General features: G+C 41.6%; 1 protein-coding gene across 1 annotated transcript in view; it reads left to right on the top strand.

The window, feature by feature from the left end:
* The window catches only part of epha8 (eph receptor A8), a 205,845-nt gene that overhangs the window by 52,491 nt on the left and 130,558 nt on the right, over positions 1 to 22,796 (top strand). The window contains exon 2 of the mRNA XM_084727044.1: positions 138 to 202. Coding sequence (XP_084583170.1) covers positions 138 to 202 — 65 coding nt within the window. The remainder of the gene's footprint in view (positions 1 to 137; positions 203 to 22,796) is intronic.

Raw genomic sequence — 22,796 nt, 5'->3', positions numbered from 1 at the left:
GTGTGCGGCTCTGTCGGGTGCCGGTGCACGGAGAGGATGGTGATGAAGGACAGGATGGATGGGGGAGGACAGGACAAACAATCATTTAAAGTTCATCGCTCACCACCCTCTGTTGTTGTTTTCTTCTTTCTCTGCAGTGAATCTACTGGACACGACGACCATCACAGGAGACTGGGGCTGGCTAACATATCCGTCACATGGGGTAAGAACAACTATATCCACTGAGGAATTTATTTGACATTTTCACATAACAGGACAATACAAATTTCAGAAGAGTATTAGGGCCTGGCAAAAATATAAAAAAATCAGAGGAGGAAGACTCTTTTTTTCTGTGTGTGTGTGTTTTGAGAATAAATTGAAATGTCGAGACTAAAGTTTAAATGTTGAAAATAAATTCAAAATGTCAAGAATCAAGTCAGAATGTTCAAAAAACAGTTTGAGGATGAAGTTGAAATGTTTAGAAAGTCTGAATGTGAAGAAGAAAAGTTGAAATGTCAGGAATGAAGTTGAAATGTTGGGAACAAAATTTAAATGCTGAGAAAGAAGTCACAACACTGAGAATAAATTTGAAATGTCGAGACGGAAAGTGTTTGGAATAAAGTCCAGGGTGTTGAGAACAAAGTTTAATGTTGAAAATAAAGTAGAAATGTTGAAAATAAAGTTCCAGAATGAAGTTGAAGTGCCAAGAGTAAGTCAAAATAGTGAGAATAAAGCTTGTGAAGTTGAAAATAAAGTTTAATGTTGAAAATAAAGTTGAAATGTTGAGAATGAAGTCAAAACGTTGAGAGGAAACATTGAAATGTTGAAAATAAAGTTTAAATGTTGAGAATTAAATTTGAGAACAAAGTTGAAGTGTCAAGACTTAAATCGAAATGTTGAGAATAAATTTAGAAAATAAAGTTGAAATACAGAGAACAAAGTCAACAAGTTGAGAATAAAGTTGAAATGTGGAGAGGTAAAGTTGCGAATAAAGTCAAAATTTAAATCAAAATGATGAGAATAAGGTAGGGAGGAATAAGGCATAAAGTTTGAGAATGAAATTGAAATGTTGAGAATAAAGTCGACAGGTCAAGAATAAAGTTTAAAATGTTGCGAGTCAAGTTGAAATATTAAGAAAAAAAGCTTTTATGCCTTGCAGTGATACTGAAACTTTAACTTCATTCTCAACATTTCAACTTTATTTTCAAAATGCAAAATAAAACTTTCCTCTGAATTTTTGTCATAAGCTAAGCCCCAAATTTCTTCCATAACAAATTTATACTTAAACAGCTTTGAAAGTTCTTTTAAACAAAATAAACTCCTGAAGCAACAATTATGAAGACTATATATGTGGACTCAATATGCCGTCAGCATGTTTGAGTCATCCTTACTGTCTGTGGAAAACCCAACTGCAAAAATTTCCACCACAAAGCGACACCTGTTGCCAAGCCGTTCCTTTTTTCATCCCCTCCGAAGCCATGTGAGGCGGTGATTTTCCAGTTGACGGGGAACCTGTGCTTATTAAGCGGGATCCGGTTGTAACGCTGACACCACAGGCTAATTACACGTTCGTCCGTCACAGCCAGACAACTGCACGCAACGCTCACCTAATTCCAACACGAGCGGCGACATCTCTTTCAGCCCCCGCCACATATTGGCAGAAAGGTGCGAAACACAGAAGGGGGGGGTGAGGGGGGGTAGCCTAGCCCCCAGGGGGAGGAGGAGGAGTGGGAGGTGGAGGGACGCAGGAGAGAGATGAAAGAGAGAGGACGAGGTGATGGCGAGGGCACGGCGTCGCTGCATTAGCATATTGTAATGCCACATGATGATGCCTGGGGTGATGAATTAGGACTCCAGCCGTGATCTTTATAGCAGCGAGATGCCACCGTGTCCCAGACTCCCCCGGCTGTCAGTGAAGTGGTAGAAACATTTAACTCACCTCCGGCCCACACAACAGAAGGCGGTGTGATTGAACATCGGCCAGGAGGAACAGATGGATTGTCTTTCAAGTCCTGCGAAAAGAGCTGGAAGAATTGGATTAGAGTTTTGAGCGAAATGACTCCTTCTCTGTAAAATCAGCATGAGAAGCGAATCTCCTCCGCGCTGACAGGCGCCTGTTATAACATCTAGATTACATAAACGCAGTCAGCCCGTGGTGTTTCATTTAATTGGTTCAATATGCCAGAAATATTCACTCCTAACTTGATGAGGAACGTTTTTTCTCACTGAGTTCCGGCACATGAAATGTTTGACTGAATGGACTTAAAGCCGGAGCTCGGCCTTGCGGCGTTATGGTCAGGTTACGTAAGGTGTGCATCTTGTGCCGAATGGATGGCGAGCATCTGAGGAAGGTGAAGAAAGCTGTAAGATGGTTCGCTCTCATCAGGCCGTTTTCAAAGTGACATAAGTCTACAGTGGAGTCTACCCCCCGCTGCTGAGACCCGTCCTCGCAGTCGTGAGTAGCTTTCGGTGTCGTCTGGTTTTAGCTCTTTTGATTTGAGGTGTGAGTTGTGTGAGGACTGAGGTGTATCAGTGGTTCTATTCAAAATGACAAATCTTTCCGACACTTGCTGTGAAATTTGCTATTTCTATTGCTGCAGGAAAACTTACAAGCCTGAAATGTTTCATTACTTCGGCCACAAAGCTGTGGCATTACTGAATGATTACAAAGGTTATTAATACTGATACATTCTTAGAAATAAGGGTTCCAAAAGGGTTCTTCCTGAAGCAACCATTTGCCTCTGAAGAACTCTTTCTTGGAGAAAGTGTTTTCTTCGTCAGTCTAAGGGGCTTATGAAGAACCTTTTTGAAAGAAAGAGTTCTTGAGTGATTGCTGAAATCCAGTAGAACCCCCAGGGTGGGTTCTAGATAAAAACGCTTAGAATATAAAAGGGTTCTTAGTGTAACCAGTGGATCCGTTCTAGATAAAATAATAATATTAAAAAGGTTCTCTGAAGAACCTCCTGAGTGTGTTCTAGATGAAACTCTTAGAATATCAAAAAAGTTCTAAGTAGAGCCTCCTGGGTGGGTTTTAGATGAAAGTTTTGTCACATAAAAAGGTTCTCGGTAGACCCTCCAGGGTTGGTTCTGATGAAACCCTTTGAATAAAAATAGGTTCTTGGGAGAGCCTCCTGGGTGGGTTCTAGTTGAAACCCCTGAAATATAAGAAAGGATCTCGCTAGACCTTCCTGGGTGGGTTCAAGATGAAACCTTATGAATATAAGACAGTTCTCAGTAGAGCCTTCTGGATGGGTTCTAGATGAAACCCTTGAAACATAAAAAGGTCCTTGGTAGACTCTCCTGAGTGGGTTCTAGATGAAACTCTTTGAGTATAAAATGAGTTCTCAGTAGAACCACCTGGGTGAGTTCTTGTTAGCTCCCTTAGGAGGTTTAAAGTTTCACGGATAGAAACACCCAGACAGGGTTATAGGTGGAACTACACCATAGAAAGATTCCCTGTAGAACCTCTCAAAGACTGTACCAACAACCAAAACAGGTACTCGGGGGACAAGCCAAAGAACCTTTATGGTTCTAGTTAGCACCTTTGCTTATAAGAGTGTATTTAGTGTTTAAGGGCACAGATCTCATTACAACTTTGGGGGGAACAGTGGAAGAAATTCAGCCTTCGACTTTTTGGACTTCTCCACTGTCACATTTTGATTTCAGTTTGTGCTTATTACTCGACCTTTTACTTCGAGCTGTGAGAAGAAGACAAAAGGTCGGTTTTAGCTCCACTTCCTTTGTTACTTTCTGCCATTTACAAGGTTCATTATTAGAAAGTGGGTCAGCTCAATTTATGTGAATTATTAGGGCCCGAGCACCGAACCGGTGCGAGGACCCTATTGAAACTGTAAAAATTATTAGGGCCCGAGCACCGAACCGGTGCGAGGACCCTATTTTGAAACTGTAAAAATTATTCTTCTTATTATTTTTCCTTTTATCCTAAGGTCGCATTTTTGAGGGCCTAAACGTGCTCAAAAAGTCCCAGTTTTTTGCACACTCGTCAGGTCTTGTGAAAAATTCAATATTTTATGGTCGTTACAAAGGGGCGTGGCAAAATGGCTCAACGGCGCCCCCTAACACTTTTCAAAATCGAAGCCCCCAGCTTTAACTTTGCCCTAGGCGTACGAAATTTGGTACACCTATGTATCATGTCGGGACGGACAAAAAAGCCTCTTGGAGTGACCCCCTAAACCCAACAGGAAGTCGGCCATTTTGAATTGTATTTTCAAATTAAGGTCATTTTTGGCCATTTTCACACGTCATACTTTAACGAACTCCTCCTACACGATTAATCAGAACAGCTTCAAAATCACTGTGTACCATCTAGACTACTTTATGATTAAAAGTTATTAAAAGATCGCGCTATCGTTAAAAGGTGTGGCCGTGAGGTGGCGGCGAAATTTGACTTCTCGCCATGAAAAACAAAATTGCTAGAACTTCAGCATAAAAGGTCCAATCTGCACCAAACTTCACATGTTTGATGATAGTCCTGCCCTGAACAGATGTCTATGAAAATATTCCATAATTGTCACAGCGCCCCCTGGTGGCAACAGGAAATGTCATGTTTTACAGTTTGAGGTACTGTTCCCACCACATTCACCATATCTGACTCAAATTTGGTGAGTGAGGCCTTAACAAGTTGGTAATGCTATATTGTGAAGATTATGACGTATCGTCAAACGGCATTGCGCCGAGAGCGCGGCGAAGTCGATGTTTCGCCAAAACGCAGAAAAGTGGCCTGAACTTCAGTGTCCTTGGTCATATCTGCCTGAAACTTCACATGTGTGTTAATGGTCCAGGTCTGAACATGTGATATGAGTTTTGTTGATGGGTTTGGCCAAATGGCTTGGCCACACCCCTTAAACATCAGCCCTTGTGGCACGTTTCACCGACATGCACGAAACTTGGTACAGATATGTATCACATGCAGACGCACAAAAAAGCCTCTTGGACCCATTGGCCAAACCCAACAGGAAGTCGGCCATTTTGAATTTTGCAGCCATTTTTGGCGTTTTCCACGCATTGGAATGTGAAGAACTCCTCCTACAGGATTGATCAGAACGGGTTCAAAATCACTGTGTACCATCTAGACAACATTGTGATCAAAAGGTATTAAAGATATACGCCCTCGTTGAAGGGTGTGGCCGTCAGGTGGTGGCGAAGTTTGATGTCTCGCCATGAAACACATATTGCTATAACTTGGGCATACATGGTCCGATCCCCACCAAACTTCACAAGTGTCATAGAAGTCCCGGTCTGAACACATCCACGTGACAAGCAGGAGACATTCTCACAGCGCCACCTAGCGGCGACAGGAAGCGACGTCGAATTCCTTAAGGGGACGTCAAAAGGCCCTGACAATCACAGAGCCTCTTCGCCCGGGGCGAATCCTGCCACGAGGCCGCGGCCGCCGGCCCCCCGAGTGGCGCGGGTGTGCGAGGGCCCGTAAAACGCTGCTTGCAGCTTTAATTCTTCTTATTATTTTTCCTTTTATCCTAAGGTCGCATTTTTGAGGGCCTAAACGTGCTCAAAAAGTCCCAGTTTTTTGCACACTCGTCAGGTCTTGTGAAAAATTCAATATTTTATGGTCGTTACAAAGGGGCGTGGCAAAATGGCTCAACGGCGCCCCCTAACACTTTTCAAAATCGAAGCCCCCAGCTTTAACTTTGCCCTAGGCGTACGAAATTTGGTACACCTATGTATCATGTCGGGACGGACAAAAAAGCCTCTTGGAGTGACCCCCTAAACCCAACAGGAAGTCGGCCATTTTGAATTGTATTTTCAAATTAAGGTCATTTTTGGCCATTTTCACACGTCGTACTTTAACGAACTCCTCCTACACGATTAATCAGAACAGCTTCAAAATCACTGTGTACCATCTAGACTACTTTATGATTAAAAGTTATTAAAAGATCGCGCTATCGTTAAAAGGTGTGGCCGTGAGGTGGCGGCGAAATTTGACTTCTCGCCATGAAAAACAAAATTGCTAGAACTTCAGCATAAAAGGTCCAATCTGCACCAAACTTCACATGTTTGATGATAGTCCTGCCCTGAACAGATGTCTATGAAAATATTCCATAATTGTCACAGCGCCCCCTGGTGGCAACAGGAAATGTCATGTTTTACAGTTTGAGGTACTGTTCCCACCACATTCACCATATCTGACTCAAATTTGGTGAGTGAGGCCTTAACAAGTTGGTAATGCTATATTGTGAAGATTATGACGTATCGTCAAACGGCATTGCGCCGAGAGCGCGGCGAAGTCGATGTTTCGCCAAAACGCAGAAAAGTGGCCTGAACTTCAGTGTCCTTGGTCATATCTGCCTGAAACTTCACATGTGTGTTAATGGTCCAGGTCTGAACATGTGATATGAGTTTTGTTGATGGGTTTGGCCAAATGGCTTGGCCACACCCCTTAAACATCAGCCCCTGTGGCACGTTTCACCGACATGCACGAAACTTGGTACAGATATGTATCACATGCAGACGCACAAAAAAGCCTCTTGGACCCATTGGCCAAACCCAACAGGAAGTCGGCCATTTTGAATTTTGCAGCCATTTTTGGCGTTTTCCACGCATTGGAATGTGAAGAACTCCTCCTACAGGATTGATCAGAACGGGTTCAAAATCACTGTGTACCATCTAGACAACATTGTGATCAAAAGGTATTAAAGATATACGCCCTCGTTGAAGGGTGTGGCCGTCAGGTGGTGGCGAAGTTTGATGTCTCGCCATGAAACACATATTGCTATAACTTGGGCATACATGGTCCGATCCCCACCAAACTTCACAAGTGTCATAGAAGTCCCGGTCTGAACACATCCACGTGACAAGCAGGAGACATTCTCACAGCGCCACCTAGCGGCGACAGGAAGCGACGTCGAATTCCTTAAGGGGACGTCAAAAGGCCCTGACAATCACAGAGCCTCTTCGCCCGGGGCGAATCCTGCCACGAGGCCGCGGCGGCCGGCCCCCCGAGTGGCGCGGGTGTGCGAGGGCCCGTAAAACGCTGCTTGCAGCTTTAATTAACATTAAAATACCCTCTGCTCCTGGCGGTCTTTCAAGTGGACAGACTGTTGAACCAAACTCCATTATAACAGCAGGTGTTTTATGGTGAGGACATATTTTTTCACAGTAAAAACTTCAGATACAGCATCATTCAGTCTCTTTTCTGATTCGCTTCGATCTACTGGCACAGTCAGTACACAAACCATTTACTCAACAAAAAACAAAAGAATAAACTTGAAGAGTCTCAGTTGTTATTGCTTGAATATATGAATGTAACACAGCATAAATCTGTTGACAGAGAAGATCCTGTTAGCTGTCTGGAATTTCTCCAAGGCCCAACATATCTGTAGCTTCAGACATTCAGTCTTGCCATGTGTGAAGGACAGCAACGCTTTCTTCGCCCATATATATCTTCAACACTCAGAAACATCGTTATCTAACCTGTGATGAAAAGTTTGCAGCAGATGCGAACACATTGACTGGTCAGGCCCCACATTTTACCATGTTCATTCTCTCTGTCGAAAGCCTAAAGTCACAGATCTCTTCCTTTACTGTCCCTCATTCTTATGGGAAATAATCGTATCGAAACCAAAAATCATAAACTGGTTGAAATAAATATATATAAATGTCACCTCCACCTCCCCCGAGAGGTGCACCTAATTATTGCTTATTTCTGCCACTTGAATATGTTTAAAAATGTCGAAGTAGAAGTAGAAATAAACAAATCTTCATTGGCACCCACTTTTGTGAGCCAGGACTCTACACGCTCAATAGTTTACTCTAATGATCAGTAAACTGAGACTTTGGTAACGCTGGAATAAATCAATTTGGAGCAAACAATTAGCATTTTGCCACATTCCTCTGACTAATCAGACTGAAAGGATCTGATAATAGAAATTGAAAAACTTTTCTCCTCCAAAAGCTCCTTTTGTAATGACTGTGTATATGAATTGATATGCAGTCAAAAGATTTGGAGGATGTTGCTTCTAATTTGTTTCTAATTGTTTCTGAAAACCAAAATTCAATTGAAAATATCACTTTTCATTAAAGTCTTTGGTTTCTCTTTGATGCAATAACAATACTAAAAGTGTCAAATAATTTGAGAGGTCAGTCCTCTATTGTGACTTTGCAGAACAGTAAATTTCCCGGTAAGGGATTTACATGAGGCATAAAGTAGCCAAGGTTATTATTGAGAAATAAACCCTGACAGAGTGATGCAGTATCATCTTGGATCATTCTAAGAGGGTTTATTGTGCAATAATGACCTGCCCGCTGTACATTGTCTCACTTATTACATGGTTATTTATCAAAAAAGTAATTTGATATGAAGTATATATTTAAAAATGATTTTGTTGCTCAGTCTATGATCAGAACTGTGTCCATAACAACTGTCTTTCCTTCACAGCAATCTGTTATACAGTCTGCTATTCAGAAATAACAGACCTTAGAATACTGTAATTGACCAATTAGAATTGAGTATTTAACAAAGCCATTTAATAAATTGTTATACATAAATTGATCTGAAAAATGTGATTTCAATCTAATTTCAATTAATTGTGCAGCCCTACTAGAGAGTACTAGATAACAGTAGTAGCTTTTCTAAATAAGGAGAATACAACAAAACAACTGGTAAGCTAGAAAACTCTTACAGCAAAGTGCATTACCTCACTGGACCCTTGTACTCCCTGTTCACCTGGCTACATATGATAACTTTGAAAGTGAAGTGTTTGATGTTATGTTTTCACTTGATTTTGTAAGAGTGAGAGAAACACTGTAAATATTGTGCTCCAATAAGCACATAAGCAGAAAACACTTTCATGTAAGATTATGTATATTATATATGTAAATAGTGCCTGCAAGCTGCCTGAGAACAGCAGCATTTCCAGGGGTTCAGTACATCCTCTATGTTGACAGTAGTAGTCCGTGTACAGATTATACTGTGCACCTCACTTCAACAATACATTACTGCTCATACATAGAATTAAGATTGCTCACACTGTGGCGACTGACAGCGATAACGTGTCATTTATCTGGGTACACGGTGTTTGTTAGAAAGAGCTCTCTCTGCTTGTACAGTGTGAGTAAGTCGCTGCACTGAAGGAGCTGCTGTCCTCGGTGTGGGAGGTTTGATTTACTCGGAGCAGTAAGTGCCACTGTAGACGGGGTATGTTTTGAGCTTGATAATGATGCATTCAAAATGATTCTTCAGCAAAGCCATCAGACCGGCGGCAGCAGCAGCAGCAGCAGCAGCACTTTGTTGCTGTGGGCCTGCTTCTGCTTTCAGTGTTTTCAGCCACGCTGACTGGAATCCAGAAAAGTACCAGTGTCTGAGTGGTGGAAATCCCTTTTTGCACTGCTGAAAATTTTCAGTGCTTTTACTAAAGATGATAAATTTACTGTGTACTTCAACTTAAAGCTGTAATATGTAACACTTCCGCATTGAAATGTCTAAAACTGCAAACTCTATAGGGTTGTGTATCATTTTGTACACCAGTGGTCTGGTGGCTCAGTTTGTAGGATGTGCTCACCGTGTACTGAGGCTGTGAGTTCTGCCTGTGGCCCTTTGCTGGATGTCACAACCCCCCTTTCCTGTCATATCTTAAGCTGTCCTTTATAAAATCCATTTAAACAAATGACACATTACTGTAGAATTATTAACTTAAAAGGTTGTTTCACTTTCCTCATTTTAGATAGCTGTACTAAACCGATAGAATATCTGTACAGTTAAATAATATAAAAAGCTGTCATCAGGCTGGTAGCTCAGGAGCATGCGCCCCGTGTGCCGAAGTTGTGGATTTATTGCAGCGGCTGTGCGACTCCTGCCTGCAAACTAGGCCTGGGCGGTATACCGATTCATACCGAAAAATTTTTCATATACTGCCATACCGGTGAATAGCCCAAACAACGTCCGGAATGTGCGCGGCGGGAAAGTGTTTCAGCGGGGACCCATTTCACTGCTGCACAACACCACAGGCATGCTTGCTTGAGTGTGTGCACTAGAGATGTTCCTGGCAACTACTTTCTCTGTTGATTAAATGCAAAATTTAATTTAGACTAGTCACTAAGAAAACACAAAAGCAGTTAAAATTTAGCCGAATATATTCATTTATAATGTTAAACACTGTCTGAAAAAAATACTGTGTGTATTAAGAGTCATTTGAAGACGTTAATCACAGTCTACAATCGCCACTTTAAATGCCGCTGAAATGCGCGCTATTTTGCGCTGTGCAATACAAACCTTACATGTTTATGCTTCACCTTTTCAGACCGAAGAGTGTCACAGTGTCTGCAGGTAAAGGACCCAGAGCTAACGTTAGCTGCCAGCCGGACACACAGTGTGGCTAGCGTTAGCAGCTAGTAGTAGCAGCAGCAGCAGCAGCAGCAGCAGCTCCACCTGCAGGTTTATGTCTGTGTCTGTGCTTAATGTGGTCACGTTTCTCCAGTCGAGTGAATATATATCAGCTTATTCAGTCACAGTCTACATTCATCTGTCTGATTTCGCTGATGTAAACATCCGGTGTTGCCACGGCGATTGGTTCATACACGCTGGGTGAGAGGGGCTGCTGTCTGACAGTGCCGCAGCCCCGACTAGTGGCGTGTGGCTGCATAAAATCTTAGAGGCAACAGATAACTGTCATCGTGCATGAATGAAATATTGACAAATATTACATGCATAATAATATATGCTAAATATTTTAAACGACTAGTATTTCTGGTGCCGACTAGCGTGGGTGGGGACGTTTAATTGTATAGTTGTCCATGTGATGGTAACCATACTTTGAAGGGGTCATGCTTTTACCTGTCTGGACATGAAAAAAACATGATACAATCCTTATGACAGTAAAATGGGCCATTTAAAGACAATCAACTGCAGTAATTCTGTTCTCAGTAGAAGAAAATGTGGGTAAGAACAAAGAAAAAAAACTATCGTCAAACACTGTGAAACCGATATGATTTTTAAAAAAAACGTGATATGAAAATTTTGTCATACCGCCCAGCCCTACTGCAAACCTTTGCTGCATGTCATCCTCCAGCTCTTACTATTTCCTGTCCTCCTATCAGCTGTCCTGTCCACTGAAGGCATAAAAAAAATGGCTGGTATAGTTTTTTTTTTTTTTTTTGCAGAAAACAACTGCCTCTCGCTGATGGAAACAAGGCTGATTAGAGGTTGAGAGTGAACTAAAACAGTAAACCAAATCAATGAGCTGAAAGACACTTAAATGTCACACAGAGCTGAGGTGAACTACGGAGTTGTGTGACAAATTATGTGAATTTGTATGTGACACCTGCACATTATTCCTTCATGCATTGTTAAAACAAAAATATGCATCAGTACAGCTTTAAAGGAGCAGTATGTAACAATTGCACTTCCAAAAATGAGCACAGCAGTCCAAATAGTGAGTTGGACTGTATATTAAGTCCAACGATTGACTGTATATTAAATGGGGTTGAGTGCCTATTCAGTGTGTTTCCCACCACCACCTCCTCCCAAGACTTGCGGAAGCCCAGGCAGGCTGCAGGAAGGCTGCAGGAGCGCAGGACACGTGCAACAGCATAAATTGACAATAAATGGTGAGAATCGGCCATTTATAACTGTCAGTCATCTGCCAATGGAAAGCTAAGCCACTTATCCTGAAAACAAAAGCACAATGATCCAAAAATACAAACTCTGGAGTTTGAGTTTTGTGACTTCATGCCTTACTGACCACAAGACTCCATTAACAGTTTGCTCAGTTTAATTATTACAAATATCTAGTCCTTCTATAATTTCATTGATCATCTCTTATGACTCAATAACAGACACTTTACTCATTTGATGAACTTTTGGCTTTACTTTGAATTCTAATTAAAGTGAAACAGACAAAAAATGGAAAAATTTTAAAGGAGGAAACCACAGTTGTAGTGTTGCTGCCAGAAAAGCAAGTATTTCAATGATGTATCACGCTCATATTATGATAAATTACAGTATGTATTTTCTGTACTTTCTCCTTTAACCTTGGCTGAACTAAACAACAACCAATAAGTATTTTAACAATCATGTGGCTTGTGATTGTTAAGTAAATCTTTTCTTTAATGTAGACACTCCTCACAATGTGACTGATATGCATGGTGCCTCAGACAGTATATCTGTGTGTGTGTGTGTGTGTGTGTGCGTGTGTGTGTGTGGGAAAGAGAGAGAACAACAGTGCTGAGACCTCATGGGTTCTTTGATAAATGGATGTTTTGACAGTTTCTAACTCTCTCACACTCACACACACATTCACACATACAGTGCACATATAAGGTCATTTTTTGCCATCCTGACAGTTTACAGTGTTATGAATGTGCCATGCTAGCAGCATCGGTTTTTCAGCTGCCCTCTGCTCCGGGCAGCAGCAGCAGCTCTTTGATGGTCTTAGCTCCAGAAAATACAACTGCAGCGGAAGGAAAAGATTTCTGTCGCCGGACGATTATGTCACACAAAGGCGTTATCGTTGGGTGCTGAGAGCGACTTGTGTATGTCCGGTCACGCCACGTTTGATCCACAAAGCGGGTGAGAAGTCTGGATTCTGCAGTATCATGTGAAATGTACTGTTATATAACAAACACATTCAACTTAGCTCTTCTGTTACCCTGCAGGTCCAGTAACGTTATTTTTACATTGAAATGTTGTCCATAAGGGGACACACATGTCACTGTGAGCCAGCGGAGGTGAGAGGGAGACAGAAGGAGAACTAGATAGAGAGGCTGCCCACGGGGAGTACAAGAGGAATAAGTGTCAGGTCCATGCTGGAGGAAGATGGATTAAAATTGTCAGTGTGTAGTTTCCTGAATGTGAAGTCATTTTCAGACAGAGGGCCAGGGGTCGAGGAGGGCGGGGTCTATTTTTATTCCATTATTATTATTTTTTATTGTACTGCTTGCCAGCTGAATTCCCTCAACATTTAGGCATACTGTGTTTTATCTTTAAAGCTGCACTAGCCAATATTTTCTTTTTTTTAAAGGACACCCAGTGTCGGTCATCAACCTCATTTTCAGTGACAAACTATGGACAATGTAGTAGTGCAGCATTTAGCAGCTAGAGAGAGAGACATATTTATCAGGAGTTGGTGGAGATCAAAATGGAGCTAAAATGAGAGTGAATGTATTTGGTGACAGAAACATGACTCTAAATGAATATTAATGTTGCTCTGTGTCTGCTGGATGTAAGACTAGCGTTGGTCCACTTTTCCCATCATGCAGTGCTGGACTGAATTTGTTGGATACAGAGCCGAGGTCACACCATTCCGGTGGACCATCGTGAGCACACCTTAGGCGAGAGATAAATTGTTCTATGAAGCCATATGAATTGTGCCACAAATTACATATATGATGTTTGTCAATTTAAAAGATAATTTTATTAGTCAAGAAATTTACAGTTTGTTGTAAAACTGTTGACGCATCAGACTGTGAAGGTACGCAATTAGAAAGACTGCACACTCAGAAGTCTCTCCAAAAGCCAATGTTAGCCACTGAAGCTACGACGCCTGCATGTTTTCGTACCAGGATGTAGTCACACAACAGCAGGTCTTACTCTCTTCATGGCTGATAAAAGGACCAGGAGTCACTGGATAAAACCCTTAAAAAAATATTACTAGTAGGTGACATATTTGTGCGAGACGAGAGAGGTAGTTCACTGAGCAGTTTCACACAAAACTAAACACGACAAACCGAGACTATCTTGAGTACCTTGTTAATATTTTTTCAAAGTAATGTCTTAACACGGCACACTGGAAGGGTTGTGACTTCACCTCTCTTGTTGGAGTTGGAGGAGACCAAAACAGAGCTAAAAGAAGAGCAAAACTCTTTTACTTAACTCATATTTATTATGAGGAGAGACACATGATACCAAATAAAGGCTAACTTTGCCTTGTGTCTCCTGAAGGAATTGCAGAAAGTAGGGGTCCAAGGGGCCATTGTCTTCTCAGAGCATGGTGGTTTATGTTGACTGTTACATTTGCCTGTCACATTTCTTGACACCAGCTGTATTTCACCAGTGTTGCACACACTGTCTGGCCCCCGCACTTCTGGACTGAATCTGGCGCCCTTGGCTGTCTGCTTTTAAGTTTGCCATAAGAAGCGCTGCTGTAAATGTGTATTAATCTATGGCTGAAAATAGTCTCAAAGCAATTCACTATTTCCATCTGTTTTAGTAATGTTTGCTAAAAACTTTATGAAATTATGTACCCTTATCTAAAATGAAACTATGACAGTGTATGAAGGCCATTTTCCAGCCATCCATTGTCCATAAATGCTTATCCTGACAGGTCGCTGGAGGCTGATGGAGATACCAGCTGACATTGGGTGAGAGGCGGGGTTCACCCTGGACATGTCACCAGTTCATCGCAGGGCTGACACACTGACAAACAACCACTCACACTCACACTCACACCTACGGGCAATTTTGAGCTACCAATTAACCTATTATGCTGCATGTCTTTGGACTGTGGGAGGAAGCCGTAGTACCCACAGAAGAACCCACAAGGACACGAGGAGAACATGCAAACTCTGCACAGAAAGGTCCTGCCCCAGCCACAAACCCCCCGGCCCCCCAGCCGGCCTGGGAATTCAAACTCAGAACCTTCTTGCTGTGAGGTGACAGTGCTAACCACTGCACCGCTGTGCCGCCCACAGCCATTTTAAGTAAAAAAAAAATAAAAAGAGAGAGAGAGAGAGTAGAGTAGGGGGTAATATTCTGCAATTGAAGTTGTAAATTTCAGGGGGAAAATGCATAGTCTTAAGAATTAAGAAAAACTAAAATATTGCCTGAAATTATAAAATCATGCATTTGTGACAAAAGAACTCAGAAATTCTGTGGGCATAAAATGACAAATTTATGAGAAAGAAAAAAAAACTTGGAATAAAAGCTATCACCTCATCCCAGCTATGTCAAGTGCATCAAGAGCTACTAAATTTAGATCAAAACCTTGAAAAGTGAAGAGAGTTTTTTCATGTAAATGTGTGACTTTAATCTGAAAAAAATCATTTCCTTGGTTATGAAATTGTAAAAATGTATTTATTTGTTTATTGTTTAACCAACAATGCCCCTAAAATGCGGTTGTAATTTTTCAATATGACCTATTTTACCCATTTACCCATTTTTGGTAATGTTGTTTATAGACTTTTCTTGGGATTTGATGACCATAAGACGCTCCAGCCCCATTTTTTAACAATTAAGACAGTTAATCACTGAACAACTGCACGCAACACAGCCTGCATGAAAAATAGAGGGCAACACATCACCGAGGTGCGAGCTTGTTGTCCTAGAAAGATTGCATGATGGAAGGAAAAGGATGGAGAGACTGAGAAAGAGAAAGGGAAGCAGATTTTTTTAGCAGCCAGATTAACATGTTTCTAGGAAAAGAGGTGAGGATTGTCAGCTTGCAGTTACTGTTCACTGCAGTGTGTGTGTGTGTGTGTGTGTGTGTGGGTTAGGTCTTTATTAGCACCCTGACCTCTCCCTCTATGCGAGTCTCGTTTAGATGACATCATGACAGATCACGTCTTCGACTCAAGGGGCTTCTTTCCATCCAATTTATTCAGGCAATGGTTAGGACGCCCGTGGGCTGTCCCAGGAGCATCTTTCTCTGTTTTTCTCACTCTTACACTCTCTCCCTTTCCCTCACACACACACACACACACACACACACACACACACACACACACACACACACACACACACACACACACACGCGCTCTCACTTTCTCTCGGAGCTTGTCAGATAGGGCAGGAAGACTTCATTATCCTCCAGTCCGATCTATGTTGGCCATGACAGGTTCATCCACCGGTCACCCCACAATCGATACAGCTGACAGTACAGTGTGCGTGTGTGTGTATGTGTGTGATGATTAACGTGGGCCGTGGAAGCCATGATGTGGATGAGCAAGTGATGAGCTGAAGTGTCAAAAGCCCACAGTCTGTTGCCATTACCAACTATTTCTCCAACTCCCTGCTACTTTCTCTTCCCCTCTCTCTCTCTCTCTCTCTCTCTCACACACACACACACACACAATTTTTTTTTGCATATACTATCTGTACCATCTGACAGTGCCTTCCACCACTGGTTTTTAAAGATGAGTTTTATCTGATGGCTGAACAGGCCAATCTTGGACCTGCAGGCGCCATGCAGGTGAGCTGCAGTGCAGATTTAACAGCTGGATGATTATCTATTTATATTTTTAGGTTTCCCACCAAGTGCAAATTCCTGTCGAGAAATACTTTCAATTTCCATTTTACTATCTAAATTTAAAAATGCCGGCAAATGCTGGCTATAGCCGCAAGCCCCCTATAGGCTGAATCACATTTGCCAGACAAGAAATTATGTGTCCGCTCCATTAAAACATCTCAATCAACAACAGTTCTCAGTGAAGCAGGCTGGACTGTAGCTATGATAGGGAAAAATAAAGATTTCTCTGTTACCAATTGTAAATCATAGTGAAAAATTATTTCTTGAGGAGAGTTATTTGAAGTATTGATTCCAAGTAATTAAAAGTAGTCATTCAAAGTGACCAGCAGAATTCTTACCACTGTACTGTCACACAGTATGCCTAAATTTAGGCATTTTTTCAATTCTTTTTTTAATTGAAAATGACCCAGTATTAGAATTTCCCAACATTCAGTACATGTTGTGGGTTAGTACTGGTGTGCTCATGCTGAGCACAGCACCATGCAGCACCAAGAGTGTGTGTCTGTGTTCAGTTCAGCCTCTGACTCAGCAGCGCACTAAAGCTCCTCGGTTTCTTTTCGTTATTTTCCCCCTCTCCTCTTCTTTTTCTCTTCTCCTCGACATGCATCTGTACGTTTATAAAGTATGTGAGATCAGACACCAGATCAGAACAGTATCAAACCAATAACTGCGCTTTCAACTGGTTGCCTGTGACACTGTGTTAAAGGCAAATTTTTGGGGGCTTTTATTTTGGTGCTTTTTAAAAAGTTTAATAGCTTAACAGCAGCACTGCTCCACTATCACTACCTACATGTCACTTCTAATCTACGGTGGCTCTGTAAGGTCAGACAGAAAAAGACAGACAATAAAAAAAAGGCACACTAACACCCCTGTGAATTAAGAGATTTTAACAGTGCCTATAGTTAACATAATACACTTGAATAAAAAAGTGACTGTGTGGCAGCAGTAATGTTTTAGTGTAAATAGCCTGTTGGTAAAATCATGATTTGTAAAGTATTTGTTTTGGAAAGCATGGGTAGTGTGCAGGGCACACTACAATATATATTATATTAATTGTTGCCTGATAAATATAACCATAAATTGTCAATTTGAAAAATGAAATCATTCAAATTTCATTATAAATGTATTTTGTCTCATGGTTTTGCAACAGAATACTGTGTCCAGCTATGTCCCTTGTGGACGTGCTGTTCATGATCGGTCAGTTAGGTATTGAGTATTTAACCAGTATCATTTCAGTCTCAAGTATCAACACTATACCACTGAATGAATTAGTTGACATCATACACTCAGGACAGTATTTTGCGATGATAGCTAGCCTGCACTTTGTCTGTGTTAACAATGGAGATGAAATTAGCTAACTTTAGCCTGCTAAAACCCAAATATCAACTTTGACTTTGGACTTAATGTTAGATTCTGTGTTGAGGTGAGTGCTGGTCATTTGTCGATGTTAGCAGACTCTATTTCTAATGCTAACGTAAGCTAATATTACTCACTGTTGGTGTTATATAGGGGAGTGGAAGAGATGGCACTCATGAGGACGCATAAGCATCCCATCTTTTGGATCATCACAGAAAAATATAAACCAGTCCACAGGCTTTTAAAAACAACCGAGAAAGTCAGAGAAGGTCTCATTTTTTTAAGTTGTTACAAGATGTTCAGATATTGGCAATACAAAGTGGTTACTACTTTTAAATTGCTTCAGATTCTTACATAGTGCCTCTTTAATCACATGACTGCTTGTACGTGAAAGGTGTTGCTTGTAGTGATAATCCCACAGAGACTTATCACCGGAGTCTGCAGTGCTTTTCAACTCTGAGAAGCTTTAAAACATTTTTCAGCTCATTCTTTGGCTGTCTGGCTCGCAAACTTTACTGGTTCTTTCTCACGGCTCAGAGAAAAAGGTCTGATAAACCTGCTGCACGTCACAAGCTCAGCACCAAAGAACAGACAGGCAAAGTTAGCAGCCAGCTGATGAACAGAGTGGATCATTTAGCTGCTACAAAGCCAGAAATTTACCTGACAATATATTACACCTATGTCTGTTATCTGTCTCCATGTGTATCTATGTTTGTACATCATGCACTCATGCTGTATTATTTTTCATTGCTCACATCTCAATATGTTTCTTAATTGTACTAAATGTCTAGTTGACATGATAAATGAGATGATCCAGGTGTTTTTGTCTGACTGGGAGTTTTCACTCTACTTTGACTTTATCCAGCGAGGTTGAAGAGAACACTGACCATCAACAGTGATTGTTTTTTTCTTATCATTTCGCAGGAAAAGAAACTGTCTAATTCGGATTTTGTAGGGAGGAGAGGATGCAATTTAAAGTTTTGGGGGTGAAAGAGAAAAGTCATATAACAGTTGGTAACAAAGCAAAGAAACAACAATGAAACACTGAGACACTGCCATACATATGGAGCGGTGACTTTGACCTAACTTTATGTTTTATTTCACTTTCTTTTGCCAGAAAGTAGGCTGCAAAGAGAAAAAAGAATGTTTCTTTTAGCTCAGTTGCCCTCATAATACTACTAATAATAGTTTTAAATCATAATTTGTGAATTCTTCAGCCTGAAAAACTCATATTTGCTATTTTCAGTTTCTGACCCAAGTGAAAACATGTTGAAATTAGTTCTGAAAAAACTTTTTTGAACAAAGAGCCCAACAAATGTTTGTGACATTTTTCTCCGGGAACATTTCTGCTGCTATCAGCAGCACCATCCTCCAGGTCCGATTACTTCCTTAACACACCTTCAGCTAGTTTCTCAACTTCCTGCGTTGCCCTCCGGATGACCGTCCGCTGCCGTGTAATTGGCCGTACAAGCTCCCATGAGACGGCGGCATGGCCGACACAGCACAGCTGCTGCCGGTGCTAATACCGTACACCTCTGCAGCTGCTCTTTGGAACCACCTCACTTAATAAACACACCAGGTGAGGGTAAAGATGTGCTGCAGGTGCTAGATTGCTGGAGGGGCCCAGCGTGGTGTCTGTAAGAGCAACAGAGGAGTGTGTGTCTGTGTGTGTGTGTGTGTGTGTGTGTGTGTGGATGGGAGATGGTAGCCTCAGTGTGTAGATGGACGTCTTCATTTGAAAGATCCTGCGCCAGAGCTTCCCCAAAGGAAACCGAAGCCAGCGTGATCCAGGTTTGGATCTCCTGATCAGTGCTGCAGTCTGAGGAGGGGGAAGCGCCCACCCGGTGTCTGAATGAGAGGTTTGACAGACAGGTCCATTCTGCAGTCGGCTTTAAGGGGTGCAGCAGGGAAGATCTGTTTGCAATGAAATGATCTGAAATGGGCTTGTATGGCGTTTTCTCCCTCCACTGCAGCTTCTTGGAAGCTTATGCAGTCTGTTGCACCTGCTGCAATTTATATAGTTTCCCATGTTGCATTGTCTGAACATAGATCAGGTGCTATATTTTACACCCGGCGCAAAGTGTATGCCGCCTGTAGTGCGGGTGGCATTGCAATCTTTCACCGGTGCAGTTGTCATTTTTGCCTACTCTGCAAGACAGCAAATGAACTTGTGTCTAGTCTGTGTGTCCAAAGGCGGGAGTTCTAAAAATGAAGGTAAAATGAAGGCATGGCCATGTGTATTTGCTATCTTGTGCATGGTGCATTATGGCTGAAGTAGAGCTGGGCAATATAATGATATCGATATCGTGATAGATTTTGGATATGGTTGTATCATGATATGTCAGAAGTGTTGCCTTTTCCTGGTTTTAAAGGCTGCATTACAGTTAAGTGATGTCATTTTGAGAATTTACCAGACTGTTCCAGCTGATCTCATATTTGCCTTTACTCAATTAGGCATTACATCCACATTACTGATGATTATTTATAAAATAATCTCATATTTTGTGAAAGCATCAATAGTCATCCCTATAATATTATTGGAATATAATACAACAAACCCTCAGCCATTTCCACCCTTTGTAGTACACAACATATCAGTCACAACTTATACGATCAACTTCACTATTGTTATTGTGATTTTTCGGTTATATCACCCAGGCCGAGGCTGAAGCCACTTGCACCCCAGACCTGCTGAAACCTGGTGCAGTAGTTCTGTCAGGTCTGCACAAGATAGCAAACGGCGCGTTTGGCTGAGGTGCACAAACACCTTTCATTTAAGTTTTTTCCCTTCACAGTAAAGTTTCCTGAACATATTTGAATACATTTTTACAGATCAGTAATGCTTTAGATTACAGCCTGCAGCTCCTGTTGTTATTGTGTAACTATATGTGGTTACAGTGTAACTACACATACTTGTTACATGTAGTTACTGTGTAACTACAGGCCATGCAGGCTGTATTCAAAAGCACTGACACTTCTCCCCTTGTTCTATATGGTTATACAGTAATTACATGACATACAGGCTGTAATCTAAAGTGCTACCAATAATTCTTACCCTGTAATAACAAATAGGTCTATATTTTGCCCCACCAATATTTTTGGGATTGTTAAAATAAAAGTGAAAGAGACAAGGCTTTTAATATCATGTTAACCTTATCAATTACAACACATTTTTTAACACTTCCCTCACCTATAAAATCTCTTGAACATGATTGAGCTTGACATTTTTACATTCCATACTTAATGACTACACAAACTATCTGCGATATTAGGTGCTTGCAACACACAACTGTTCGTTCTGCAGATATTCTGTAACATAGCAACCAAAGCATCTCAGCTGAAAAAAAAAAACGCTGTGCCTCCAAAGTGCTCCCAGGTAGGCGTTTTCAGCTGGGAAAAAAACAAACAAAAAACACATCACCTCATAGTTTGTTGACTTTACTCACCGACTTCCTATCAAACTTTTAATTGCTGGAATGTTCACCCGGTCCAACGGGCTGCTGATACTGAAGAGATTAGTTCAAACTTTTAACGCTGGTGCTAAAACTGTTCAAACATACATGTATCTCTGTTTTTTGGCCACCATCCCCTGGTGAAACAGGTGGAAAATATGAAGAAAAAAAAAAAATCTTTGAAACCAAACTGGAAGAGGACATTCCCCAAACACTCCCAGCTGGCAGTGCTGGAGGCCAGGAGAGGTGAACAGAGCCTGAGAACAGACACCGGTGTTACTCTATGTTGTAAACGCTTCCACAGTGGAGATTTGGCAGGAAAGCCTCACACACAGACAACTAAACACACACACACACACACACACACACACACACACACACACACACACACACACACACACACTCTACTTTTTGCACTTTTTTTTTTTTTTTCAAATTTGATTTAAATACCAGCAAAATATTCTTTTTTTTCTCTTTGTTAGGATGTTTTCATCTTTTTGCAGACAATTCTACACATACACACACACACACACACACACACACACACACACACACACACACACACACACACACACACACATACACACACATTGTCCTGTAAAAATTGCATCTCAGAATAGATAGCAATTACACCATCTCCCCCACTGATCCCAGACCAGTGCAATTAACACTCCTATTCCAGAAAGGTTATCGCTGTCAAAGAGCCCACAGACAGACATGCACGCACACACACACACACAGACACACACACACACACAGAAGCAAAGTTATTAAGTCTGTTCTGGTTGTGTGGCTGATAGTATGAGAGGCAGAAAGGTGTTGGGCAGAGCCTGATATTTCCACTGAGTTAATATGCAGACCTGTTACTTCACATAGAGCCCAGCATTAAGCCTGGAAATGCCACCAGCGAACAAACACACACACACACACACACACACACACACACACACACACACACACACACACACACACACACACACACACACAGTCTGTTACGCAGCCATCACACCCCACCGACTCTATCTTCATCATCCTCCCTCCGTCTCTCCCTCTCCGTCGTTCCCTCTCTGTCTATGAGTTCTAAAGAAAGCTCCATCAAACATACTAATCTGAAATGAGATCTTTCAAAGAAGACACCAGACTCCGGCTTTGTCTTGTCCTTCTTTTGACGCCTCTCTCCCTAAAACATGCGTGTTGTCTGCAGCTTCTGCACACTTTAACGCGAGAGAGAGGGACAGTGAGGGTTAGTGAGTGATAGTAATGGATTACAAGCAGTTGGATTATTCCATAATCTCGTCATTATGTGCTGAAGTCTGCCAGGTACTGTGCTACTTATCAGACTCATTATTTCAGCCCTGAACAGAGTGAACACTTTTTTTAGGCTGCAAAAGTTGAGGCATGGTGTGTATTTTTTTAGCCTGTGTAAAGTGAAAAAGAAGTTTTTCTTCTGAACGCATTATACATTTTGGAAAATAGTTCTGGAAAAGGTGAAAAACAGAACTGCGCAGTACTGAATTGTGGAGTTTGACTGTTTAACTGTCGAATCTGAAACATGGCTTGGTAATGCGCCGGAGCCATGGTCCCCCAACACTATAAAAGCCCCATAAACCGACACACAGAGGCAACACTGCATCCCTCTCCCCTCACCCTCCCTAACGGTTCAGTTATGAATCCACCTTCAGTGACTCTCTCAGTCCAAATCAGCCCAGCAGTTCACTTCAGCTCACTTCAGTTCCAACAACCCGACACAGAAGAAAAAAAAAATACCATCCTGTCTTTGTCCTCTGGCTCT

The sequence above is a fragment of the Lutjanus erythropterus genome, chromosome 2 (assembly GCF_056507025.1).
Source record: "Lutjanus erythropterus isolate fLutEry1 chromosome 2, fLutEry1.hap2, whole genome shotgun sequence".
NCBI lineage: Eukaryota > Metazoa > Chordata > Actinopteri > Lutjaniformes > Lutjanidae > Lutjanus > Lutjanus erythropterus.
The sequence above is the reverse complement of the archived record's forward strand: the minus strand, read 5'-3'. Positions and strand labels throughout refer to the sequence as shown.